Genomic DNA, 12,605 nt, shown 5'->3' on the forward strand with positions numbered 1-12,605 from the left:
CGGGGGCTCCTACTGAGGGTCTGGGGATTAGAGGCCATAAACTGCCATGTGAGTGACCGTCCAGGGAAGTACAGTGCTGGGGAAAAAAAGAAGGATGTTGGTTTGTGGCTGGAACAGGACACTTAAGTGTGCCCAACAACAACAGTGAGTGGGCACACAGTGATGTGGATAGTCACTGGTACTTGTATAATATTTTTGGCTATGTATCAACAGAAAGGAGATAAAGTCTCTATTTGTGATTGGACTAGAGAGAGTTTTGCAATGAGCTACAATACAGAGACATTCAAAGCACTTAAAGAACTGGGCTTTAAAGTGGGTGGAGGAGGAAGAAGGTATAATGGGGATAAATGGCAATGGGAAAAAATTCAATAAAAAGAAACTACTCAAAAAAGAATTGGGCTTTATTGAAGCAGAGTGTAGGTGCTGTTTGCAGCAAATTTTGGGGGGGCAGACTCAGATCTCCCAAGACTTGAATACTTCTCCACATTCTCACTGTTAGTAAGGTTAATTTGACAGGCCGACTAGGAGCACACCTTGGTTGCACCCCAGGGAATAGAAGAGCAGAGTAGGTTTGGGCAGGGAAGTTCCAGCTCAGACATGGGAGGATAGGGAAGGAAAGTGCCTCATCCTTGTTGGCAGAAGCCTCCCCAGTAGGGCGTACCCTATCCTGAGGCCTCTTAGCCAAAATACTCTTTATGATGAATGAGAGAGGAGGCAGCCAGTAGTGGCAGTCCACAGGACCCAGGACCCTTCTCTGACTCTGATGTAGACAGCAGATTGAATAAAACCAATGTACAAGCCATTTAAAAAAATTTGTAGGTGGGAGGGGGAAAGGCCCTAAGAACAACTGTGTTTGGATAAAGTGTTACAAGTAAACAGCACATCAGATGCAAAAACAAATTATTAGTTGGCATTTAAGTTAATCACCTTTTCCTTGAGGGACCCCTGTCTAATCCAGTGGCTTCAGATCTAGGGAAGCCCAAGTTGGAGCAGAGAGACTTTAACTGAAAAGGGAGCTCCTGGTGTGTGCACTGGGGATGAGGGTTAGAAAGAGATTCTATATCCAGGGGTTAGGGAAGAAACCATATCCCAAGAGGGCTCCCTCTTAACCCAGGTCCTAGGAGAATTAAGAAGGTTTAGGGCAGAGAGGTGGGGACATGGGTAGAAAGGGGTTAGATGCCACAGATCACTATTGGATCCTGTCTCTCATCCACTTCTTGGAGAAAAGACTGACACACATTAATAACGAACTACACAACTATCCTCTCTGTCCTCGGAGAGTGGAATAAAAGCCAGTTTTGTTGCTTAATCCCACAGCTGCTTCCCAGGAAGCATAGATCCTGGTAATAAATAAGGCTTCCCCTCAAGCCCTTTTTTTCTTTCTGTGGAATTCTAGATGGCTTGGTTATGAAGCCAGGTAATATGACCTGCTGAGAGCTAAATTGTCCTGGCCAATTAACGAAGAATTTGAAGTTCCTTTCGCAATCCATGAGAGAAGAGGTGAGTGCCACAGAGATAATTGTAAGTGATGGTTTGAGGCTGGGTTATATAAGATAAAATACCAGTCGAAGTTTCTCTGGGGTAATGTTAAGAATGAAATACTTAATGTTTAGCTGGGATTTATTTAAATTGATGTAATAAAAACCCCACACCCCACTTACATCAGCTTGCTTCAACCTGAATGTTCAATACACTCACGAATGATGAGCTTTGTTTCTTTGATGTGAAGTAAGCACAGCTTCATGGGGGTGAGAGACATCATGTGAAAAGAAACTTGAGCCCAGACATAGAGACAACTATGAAAATGGGAGTATCTTGGGGTGACTGTGTTGTTTGAAGGGTTTAGAATTGGATAATTCAAATTCACCTTAATCTAGCTCTGAAAGGGAGGGTGTTCCTGGGTGAGATTGGGTTACATACGGCAAATTTTGATGAGATGGTGAGAGCAGAAGTCAGACATGAGCCCACCCACTACTGTATACATCAGAGACAAGAAAAAACAGCAACAGTTTTGTGTGATAATTCTTCTAAATCATGGAAATTATACAGAATGCAACTTAGTTGGTGAAATATCTTGCAGATCTTGCGCTCATTGCATTGTACTTAAAGTATCATGACACAGCGAATACTGAAAGAAAAAAATAAATAAAGAAAAGAAAAGAAAAATCAGTTGAAACATTTCCAAAGCAACATTTGTGTTTTGGATTTCAAATCTTTGCTTTGTAGGCCAGTACATCACTTAGATTCCTTTCTCTTTATGTTATGTGAGAAATGGTCAGACTATAACTGTTGTGAGCTTTTTCAAAATGACATGAAGCTCTAAGGGTAAGGAATACCCTTGTGGGAAATGCCAGTGTCCAGTTTATGGCTTGTGTTCAGTTTGTGGGCCAAATATAGTTGTCAGAATTTGGAATTCTAGGGATAATTTCCCCCTTGAAATAGAACAGCAACAATGGCCTCTTTATAAGCTATGAATTTAGACTTGAGCTAAAATTTTATGAGCTAACTTCACTAGTTAATGCATCATATAAAAATGCCAACTTGGAAATAAAGTGCTGATGGTAAGTTAAATGAGTGCATAAACATTTTCAGCATTACATTTTCTATAAACTGGGAATAAAATAAAGAGGGGAAGGAGATGCTTTATAAATTCCTAAAAACTTCTTCAGTTGTCTCTATGTAGCTTTCCCAGCCATGATGTCCCCTTCCCCTGCACCCTCCCTGACTCCCACACACCCTTTCTTTTCACCCCACTTATACATAAAAATTATTGGAGAAACTTGCCATTTTCCAGTTTTCATTAAGTCAACTGCTTCATTGATTTTATCAAGAGTCAGAGTATGGGTAATTAGTGCATCTAGATTAAACTTCTTTGCCATATATTCAGAAACCAGTTTAGAGACATTCTCTCTGCTTTTCCAGCCTGGAAATAAAAGGTTAACGACAGATTTTATTCATGAGACTCGTTCTACAAGAAGCCATACAGATTAACTGCTGGAGGTGTTGGCTTTGACTGAGGAAATCTCTCAGTCCTCAGGAGAATGAATGCCTGTTCCAACCATACACCTTGTATAGAAAGCTGTTCTCCTAAAAGTCTTGAGACCTCTGGTACTACAGAGAATTTACTTCAAGCAAGTGTTGACCTTGCCTTAGATGTTAGTGTCAGGTTGCACTGTCTGGGGAGCTGTAAACCTATATCTAACATATAACAAAGGCCAAAGCCTTGGGAACCATGAAAGGAAGCAATTCAAAGGTTAGAAATAGGACAGCGTGTGTGTATTTGATTTGCAGTTTCATGAAAGAGCCAAATATCTTAAGGAAAGAGAAGAATTTTCCCCATGGCAGTGATCTCAGTGGCAGCTTTTGGAAAAAGAATGTGTACAAAACAAGAAAAGAGTAAAATGTGCCCCTGGAAGTAAGAATTGCACAAGGAAAGATGGGCTCAGCCAAGGGAACAGAAACAGCATTGTATTTTCTGTTTTCATAACTTTCATGAAACTCTATTTTTGTATTTAGGACTGTGCTAAGCAACATGCCCAGCACATTACCACACAGAATTGGTCACCTCTTTGTTCCTGGAAAGGGTGAGGGTGGTGTAATTGTTCAAGGGGGCAACAGTGTCCTGAGCAGCTTATTTTGTGACAGGATCTTGGCAGTTACTTGCTTTTCTTGGTTCCAGCCTGGGTCACATTTTTATCTTCCCAGTTGTTCTCAAAACTACCTAAAAGTATTCTGATGTATATATTTTGCATCTAACTTGGTTTCTGTTATATGTTAGTAATAATTCGAACATGCTGTATGTCATGACATGAAGGGCTAGTGTATTTTTCTATTTGTTTTTATCTTTTTTCAAAAATTGAGATATCATTGTGTTATTTCCATTGTATAGCATAATGGTTTGATGTATGTATATATTGTGAAATAATTGCTATTAAACTAAGTTTAGAGATATTGTATTTGTTTTCATTGTACAACATAATGATTTGAGGTATGTATATATTGTGAAATAATTACTATTAAGCTAAGTTTAGTTAACATTCATCACCACAGTTACAATTTTTGTGTGTGTGTGATTATAGCCTTTAAGATCTACTGCTTCTGTTTTTATTTATTTTAAAAAATATTTTATTTAGTTATTTTTAGAGAGGGGTAAGGGGAGGGAGAAAAAGAGGGAGAGAAACATCTATGTGTGAGAGAAACATCAATCGGTTACCTCTTGCATGCCCCCAAGTGGGACCTGGCCTGCAACCCAGGCATGTGCCCTGACTGGGAATTGAACTGGCGACCTTTCAATCTGTGTGACAGCACACAACCCACTGAGCCACACCAGTCAGGGCTGTTCTTATTTTTTGATTGGTCATCTGGTAAAACATTTTCATATCTATATAAGGAAACTTTCACTTTTTTCTTGTTTCTTCTTTTAACCAAACAGTCTAAATAGAAAGGCTTCAGTACTGTACATTAGGTTAGGCAGTGTTTCTTAACAAGAACACTAATAGCATTTTGGATGGGAAAATTATTCCTTGTGTACATTGTGTAGGAAGTTTAACAAGCCTGTTCAACATCCATTAAATGGTATCCTTCATTGAAAATATTGAACTCAGAGGAAGAAATCAACTTAATGATCATCCCATGAATATTTATGTGGTGGGTGAAATAGTTTCATCATGAGGATTATTTAAAACATTGGTGATCTTACTTTATAAAAGTTGGCTGAGTAGATGTTTTTGAAATCAACAGTTATTGTCTATAAATACAATAGAGGAAACAACAATGGGTATGTCCAATTAGCCCAAGTGGAGGAAGTGAAAATTACAGTTTAAACTGGATTATTACTTTTTTTCCCAGCTCTGTCATTTATCTAGTTTTTGTAAATGAGTAGGGTAACACTCTTAATACCTGTAACAATGTCCCACCATAGTTAACTTGCAGATCACAGCTAGCTAACTAGTCCAAATAATTCAGGTAGCTCCTAATTCTCATCTCTTCTGTCCAAGAATTCTGATTGCCCCAAATCTCTGGCTAAATATGTTTCTTCTTAAATATCAGATGACAAGTGTTTATAAGCCAAGGATCCTAAGCAGATTTAATTAACATTTTAAAACACCTTTTTAATATAAGACTCCTAAAGTCTATAAAAATATCTAACACAAATTAAAAAAATGGAAAATCAAAGTACTTTATGAATTTTTTCTCTTGAAAAAGTTATCTTCATTTGCTTTTTATCAGTAATACTTTTTTAAAATCATGAATCCATTATGCTTAATATCTTTGAGTTGGTATAGTGACAAATCACTTGTTTCAGATAAGATTTATATTGTTGAACAATGACTACTAATGACTCAATATACTCATATCTTCCAAAGAACCCCAGTTGGCAGGTGTTATAAATACCTTTCTTTCTCAATTTTTAAATTTGCATTAAACTTTGGACACTGGTTTCTTGACCAAGTTTTAAACATCTCTTTTCTCCCTTTGCATGAGAAAAAGCTTACCTAGAAGCAACTGTAGACATCCAATATCCATCCCCTTATCTTGTATATTTATGTGTTGAAACAAAAACTGTAGTCTAAAGCTTTTGTTGTATGTGCCTTCTCAATCATTTATGATATATTTCTCTATTACTGCATGTCCAAACCCTCACAGATTTCCATTCTTCCCTGTTTCATCCATACCTCCAAAAACAGATCCCTTCAAAGTGCGTCCTGAGAAGAACAAGAAGCCATCTATGTTGAGTTGGACACCATAATTCAAGAGCCCAACAATCACACAGACCCCATGGCTCTCGTCGCAGGAGGCCAGTGCAGCTGCCTGTTGTAAAGCAATGCAAGACAACATGGGGTTAAGAGATGTTTTTCAGAGGTAGAGAGAGAAGTCTAAATCTCAGCTTGACTGCTGAATGGTCTGTGACCTTCTTTATCTAGTTCTCTCTGTCCTCATTTAAAATAACATTTCTCTTATAAGGATATGTTGTATCATAAATAAGACATTGTGTACTGCCAAGTATACATAGTATCTGGCATTTTAGATTCAATAGATGGAAATTAAAAAATAAAAATACTAAAGGCACCCATGGTAGGAATACTACTATCACTACTATCACTACTGTTACTAATTTTTAAAAGAACTATTACTGATGCTAATGGTTACAGCTGACATAGTCTTTTAGACATCAAAGAGTACAATTGGATATTTGTATAGCATCATGTATTAGTATATTAGTAAAGCGATAAACTAATGTTTCCATTAGTGATTTTTAAAGACTATTTATTAGAGCCAGACTATCTGTGGGAAAGACCGTGAGAAAGGTTTTCCTATATCTTTTAGCAGAAGAGGAAATTTATGTGTAGTGAGGAGTGAAAAGAGTTTGCAAGCTGAATAAAGGACCTAGACTGGAAGAGTCAGTTCTTGGGTTTTCATAGAGCTGACTAGAAGATAGAGCCATGCAACCCAACAGTACATTGTTTCTACCAATCCCCTGAGAAAGCAAGTCTCAAATTGTGGAATAACTCTTTCTCCATTTATATTCTTTTATATAAGCCATGTTTAGCTGGAAAAGCAACAATTTTTTTCTTTATTATTAATTTTTGTTAAAGGTTTAATTTAGTTTTTTATTATGTTATTTACTGATTTATATTATTTTATTACTTTATTATTATTGTATTTGTTTATTTTTAGAGAGAAGAGAAAGGAGAGAGAAAGAGAGGGAGAGACACATAGATGTGAGAGAGAAACAACAATTGGTTCTTTCTCGTAGGCACCCTGTCCGGGGACCAAATCCACAATCCAGGCGCATGCCCTGACTGGGAATCCAACCCACAACCTTTCACTTTGTGGGTTGATGCCCAACCAGCTGAGCCACAGTGGTAAGGGCACTTTTTTCTTTGTTTTTGAAATGAATCTATTTCATCAAGATTGGTCAGTATTTTTCTTGGAAGCTTATCTCCGATCAAGCTGAAAGACTTTGCTGAAAGTGCAAAGCTCATTGCTTTATAGGATTATTACGCCCATATTTTCCTTATCCTGTCTAAAACTTCTGGCTTGGAAATTAAGTTACTGGGCTTCTGCTTGTTATGAAATAATCCAGTGGGAATTCTTTACAAAGCCTTTCTGTCCTGCCAATTAGAGGTTCTCAGCTTATTTGAAGGAATGGCATGATGGCACAGGGGGAGAAGAAATCTTAGTATGGGAGTTCAATGTCTAGGGTAATAAATTGGTTTGTAGGAGTGGACAGAGGGTATCAGGTGGGATGTCATGGGGCACAAGAAAATTAAATAATGTGGAAGAAATTTTAGAATTTTCATTTAATTAAAATCTACATTGATGACTGGTAAAAATACTAGTAATTTTCACTCCAGAGGATCACATACCACTGTTTCTGGATTTCCAATGACCTCAAAGCAAAATTCCACACCAGCACCTGTCATTTCAACTAAAACTTCTTGGATGGGTTTCTCGAAGTCCCGTGGGCTGATGCACTCAGTGGCACCCACTTCCTTTGCCTTCTCAAATTTGTCTTTGTTGATGTCCACCCCAATGATCCTGGCCGCTCCAGCTGCTTTGCAGCCCATGATCACAGACAGGCCCACTCCTCCGAGGCCAAACACAGCGCAGGTGGAGCCTGGGGTCACCTGAACACATAACGCATAAAACAAAAGCAAAGGGAACATGTACATTTACGCAGCTGGAAAGACCAAGTTTAAATTCACTCTTTGAAACACAAAGATATTTTCAAATGAAACATAACTAAAGTTGTAGTATCTCAAGGTATTTCTAGATATGGGATACTTTTTGCCAGAGGAGCAAAAAATTACCTACGGGTAGAGTTTCAACCCAGGAATTAGCATGGGTAGAAGCAGTTTAATAAACTTTCATTGAATCTTAAGACTTATTTGGCACAGTATTTATTTAATATCAGATATTTTTTGAGTTCTTTAAAATCATTTTTATCCTCCTGCCACCCTTCCTTTCTCTTGTGAACATATCTAAACTTTAGATTATGTACAATGCCAATGTCTTATGAAGGCAAAGGCTTAGTTTTTATTGTGTCCCAAATGAAACTAATTTAACTTGAATTCCTTTCATTCTATCTCTCTGTGTAGTATCAGGACTAATGGAAAATGGGAAAGACAAAGAAATAATAATTCAACAGTCAATTAAAGAATGGAGCTGAGCAGGATTGCATATTACAAAACAGAAGTATAACAGTAATCTGCTCAATCCGAGTGGGGTTACCAGACCAATCTGTTCTAGATAGCATTATGCCTTTTGTCAGCTGATCTTTCCACTCTCCTTTTCTTTTCCTTTTTTAAAAAGATTTTATTTTTTTATTTTTTAGAGAGACGGGAAGGGTGGAAGATATAGAGGGAGAGAAACATTAATTGGCCATCTCTCACAACCCCCCAAACAGGGACCTGGCCCGCAACCCAGGCATATGCCCTGAGTGGGCATCGAACCAGTGACCCCATGGTTTGCAAGCCATCACTTAATCCAATAAGCCACACAACCAGGGCTTTCCTTTTCTTTTTATGAGCACTAATCACCACTTGGTACATTATACAACGGAAGAGAAGCTCAATGAGTTTTGTTAGCTGCTGAATTGCTGCATCTGGAACAATAAACGACTCCTTAAATGTTTGTTGAATGAACTGGAATGTGGAAGGACACAGTCATTTTGTAACTGTGTTATGTTTAACTCTCAGGAATCCCTGTTTCCACTTGTGACTCTCATTCAGACATAATTCATCGTTTATTATTGACTAAGAGGGAATGGGAAAGATGTTGAAGAGGGTATGGGATGACTAGACAGATAGTAAGGAACTCAAGAATGTTCAGAGGCAGGTTTGTGATCCTTCCTCAGATTGAATGATCAGATCTGGTCTAGATGCACAAGGCCTTCCAACACCATATCCCAAGAATTTCATTTATAAATGGCATAAATGATTCTCACCTTGGCAGTATTTATTGCAGCACCATACCCAGTGGAAAAACCACAGCTAATTAGGCATACTTTCTCCAGAGGAGCAACTTTATCAATCTTGGCGACTGAGATTTCTCTTATCACTGTGTATTCAGAGAAAGTGCTTGTATTCCCAAAGTGATATATTGGTTTTCCCTTGCAGGTAAACCTACTGGTACCATCAGACATCAGACTGGTGTGTGACTGCCTTTTATTGACCAAAAAACAAACAAAAATTTTTATTTTGAATTAGAAAGCTTAGATTCCTGCCAAGGACATTGAATTAATTTTTCAAGAAGAAAATATTAGTAAAAACTTACTTTAATTGTATACAATAATTGTCCTCAGAATTCAGGCAAGAGGTGCATTCTCCACACTGTGGTAGAAAGAGTGTGATAACTTTATCACCTAAGGAAAAAAAAATCATTTAATGAGATGTTACCTTTTCAAGTAAAGAGATAGCTGTTTCTTAAGACCTAAACATCAAGGCACCCAAGAAAATATAATTGCTGAGAGTAATTTCCATATTTAACTGTGTTGATACTTGGAGAATATGAAATACATACAGAAAGCAGGGATGTCATTGGCATCTGTGTCCAGCCCTGGACTCAGCAGCTGAATCTCAAGGAGCTGGCCCAGATTTGCTTCCTTTGTAAGTTCCTTTTGAAGCTTCAAATGATTTTGTCATGTAGCCGTTAAGCCAAATGTTATCCTTCGTTTTCCACACTAACTTCCGCTGTCAGAAATTGGATTTCAAATACTATGGATACCACATGCTCACACTACAAGCTTCTGGATTAGGGAGAAAGGATTGTCTATATGCTGCCCTGTGTATTTTACATTAGTTCTTTCTCCTTGGCTAAAGAGCCCAAAGTGGGGTAGATTTCTCTAGTAATGTTCAAAGGCTGTGATGGAGTTTCTGACTGTCCCATTGTCTATCACTGTAAACTCGAACAGTTTATTTCATATTTTTTAGTTAAAAATCTTTGTAGAATTTAGATTCATTTTTAAATTTATTTTTAGTTTTTAATAAGTAACTTAGACCTATGGTAAGAACTTAACTGCTCAAACATGAAAATTAGCCCCCTAGTCTCCAGTCCTATGTTCCCCACCCTAGAGACAATTACTCTTCTCAGTGTCCATGGTATCTTTCAGAGATACAACACCTTTAAAAATACAAAGACTAGCATACTATTTACCCTGTAGTAAGCCTTGGTATTTTATTTAACAATATATCTTGGAGCTTTTTCATTTTAGTACATATAGCACGCTATAATTTTATTTAGTAGTTATGTAGTATTCTGCTGTATAGATATATCACAATTAATTTACCTGGTCCTCTGGACATTTATAGACATTTAGTTTATTTCTTGTCTTTTTTTCTTCATTAAAATTTTTTTAATATTTCATTTTTATTGTATTTTTTCCATTACTGATTATGCTCCCATGCCCTCTTACACCTCCACCCCCTCCCAATCACCACACTATTTTCCACGTCCATGAGTTCTTTTTCTTATTTCCTCAGTCCCTCCACCCCGTTATCCTCCAGAGCTGTCAGCCTGCTCTTTATGAGTCTGATTCCATTTTCCTTGTTAGTTCAGTTAGTTCATTCAAGTCCACATATGAGTGAAATCATATGGTACTTGTCTTTCTCTGACTGGCTTATTTCACTTAGCATAATGTTCTCCAGGTCCATTCAGATTGTCTCAAAGGGTAGAATTTTCTTCTTTTTTATGGCTGAGTAGTATTCCATTGGACACTTGGGCTGCTTCCAAATCTTGGCTATTGTAAATAATGCTGCAATGAACATAGAGGTGCATATATTCTTTTGAATTATGTTTTGGGTTTCTTTGGATAAATTACCAGAAGTAGAATTGCTGGGTCATAAAGCAGTTCCATTTTTAATTTTTTGAGGTAACTCCATACTGCTTTCCACAGTGGCTGCACAATCTGCATTCCTACCAACAGTGCACAAGGATTCCCTTTTCATCCTTGCCAACACTTGTTTGTTGATTATCAATAATAGCCATTTTGACAGGTGTGAGGTGGTACCTCATTGTGGTTTTAATTTGCACTTCTTTGATAATTAGTGATGCTGAACATCTTTTCATATGTCTATTAGCCCTCTGTATGTCCTCTTTGGAGAAGTGTCTGTTTAGGTCCTTTGTCCATTTTTTAATTGAACTGTTTGTTTTTTAGTGTTGGTTTTTATAAGTTCTTTATAAATTCTTTATAAATCTATTAAACCTTTATCATATGTATCGGTGAATATGTTCTCCCATTCAGTGGGTTGTCTTTTCATTTTGTTGATGTTTTGCTTTGCTGTGCAAAAACTTTCAGGTTTTATGTAGTCCCATTTGTTTACTTTATCTTTTGTTTCCCTTACCTGGGGAGATATATCAGATAAAATATTGCTACAAGCAATATCTGAGATTTTACTGTTCATGTTTTCTCCTAGGACTTTTATGGTTTTGAGTCTGACATTTAAGTCTTTAATCCATTTTGGATTTATTCTTGTGTGTGGCATTATAAGGTGGTCTAGTTTCATTTTTCTGTACATACCTGTCCAGTTTTCCCAATACCATTTATTGAATAGACTATCTTTAGCTCATTGTATGTTTTTGCCTCCTCTGTGAAATATTAATTGACTATAAAAGTGTGGTTTATTCAGTTCCATTGATCTATATATCTGTTTTTATGTCAGTACCATGCTGTTTTGATTACTATGGCCTTATAGTATAGTTTGATATTAGGTAGTGTGATTTCTCCAACTTCATTCTTATTTCTAAAGATTGTTGTTGATAAGCAGGGTCTTTTTGTGGTTTTAGGTACATTTTTGGGATATTTGTTCTAGTTCTGTGAAATATGTCATTAGTATCTTGATAGGAATTGTGTTGAATCTATGGATTGCTTTGAGTAGTATGAAATTTTAATGATGCTAATTCTTCCTAAGTGGTATCGTCGTCGTCGGCAGCCGTCCGTCTCGAGAGACGATGGTGTAGCTTCTTAAGAGTCTATCTGCACCGCCGAGAATGGCTGTGCAGTCCGACTCGGGAGTGACACGGTATCTGTCTCCTCCCGTGTTGAATCGACATCTTGCGATGACGCTGGAGTGTCCTCTCCCGTGAAGCTGAAGCTACAGAGCCTGGGCAGGGTAATACGGAGGGTCTGCTGTTGCCCATGCAGAAGACCCCCCCTCTCTTCGCAGCTGAAGGGTCCAAGGGAAAGACGGAGTCGATACAGCTTGGGTTCAGGTGCGCCGCAGGAGTTGCCGGTGTTGACTACAACATCAAACCGCCTTAGGGACTCCGGCTCCGGATTTTCTGTCGGGGTTTACTCCCTTAGCCTTTCCCCTGAAGAGGTATGCCGCAAGGCAGCGGAGGTTTTTTGGTGTCAGAGTTTTCCTTCTCTGTCCTAAGTGGTATATGCTTCCACTTATTTGTATTTTCTTCAATTGCTCAGTGTCTTATAATTTTCCAAGTACAGTTTTTTTACATCCTTGGTTAAATTTATTCCTAGGTATTTTATTCTTTTTGAATCAATTGTGAATGGGGTTGTTTTCCTAATTTTTCTTTCTGATAGCTCATTTATTAGCATATAAAAATGTATCTGATTTCTAGGTATTAATTTTGTATCATGCTACTTT

General features: G+C 37.7%; 1 protein-coding gene across 2 annotated transcripts in view; it reads right to left on the reverse strand.

The window, feature by feature from the left end:
• Positions 1 to 383: 383 nt before the first annotated feature.
• Positions 384 to 12,605, reverse strand: part of LOC150019334 (alcohol dehydrogenase 6-like) — a 56,756-nt gene continuing 44,534 nt past the window's right edge. For both annotated transcript variants that reach the window (XM_090266331.1, XM_090266332.1), the window contains exons 5-10: positions 9,280 to 9,367; positions 8,951 to 9,167; positions 7,371 to 7,631; positions 5,676 to 5,811; positions 2,785 to 2,923; positions 384 to 2,128 (exon numbers count right to left, since the gene is read on the reverse strand). In XM_090266331.1, the coding sequence (XP_090122457.1) occupies positions 2,104 to 2,128; positions 2,785 to 2,923; positions 5,676 to 5,811; positions 7,371 to 7,631; positions 8,951 to 9,167; positions 9,280 to 9,367 (866 nt within the window). In that variant the 3' untranslated portion in view covers positions 384 to 2,103. The remainder of the gene's footprint in view (positions 2,129 to 2,784; positions 2,924 to 5,675; positions 5,812 to 7,370; positions 7,632 to 8,950; positions 9,168 to 9,279; positions 9,368 to 12,605) is intronic.

The sequence above is a fragment of the Furipterus horrens genome, unplaced genomic scaffold, assembly GCF_987537825.1.
Source record: "Furipterus horrens unplaced genomic scaffold, mFurHor1.1.pri manual_scaffold_2, whole genome shotgun sequence".
In the NCBI taxonomy this organism is placed as follows: domain Eukaryota; kingdom Metazoa; phylum Chordata; class Mammalia; order Chiroptera; family Furipteridae; genus Furipterus; species Furipterus horrens.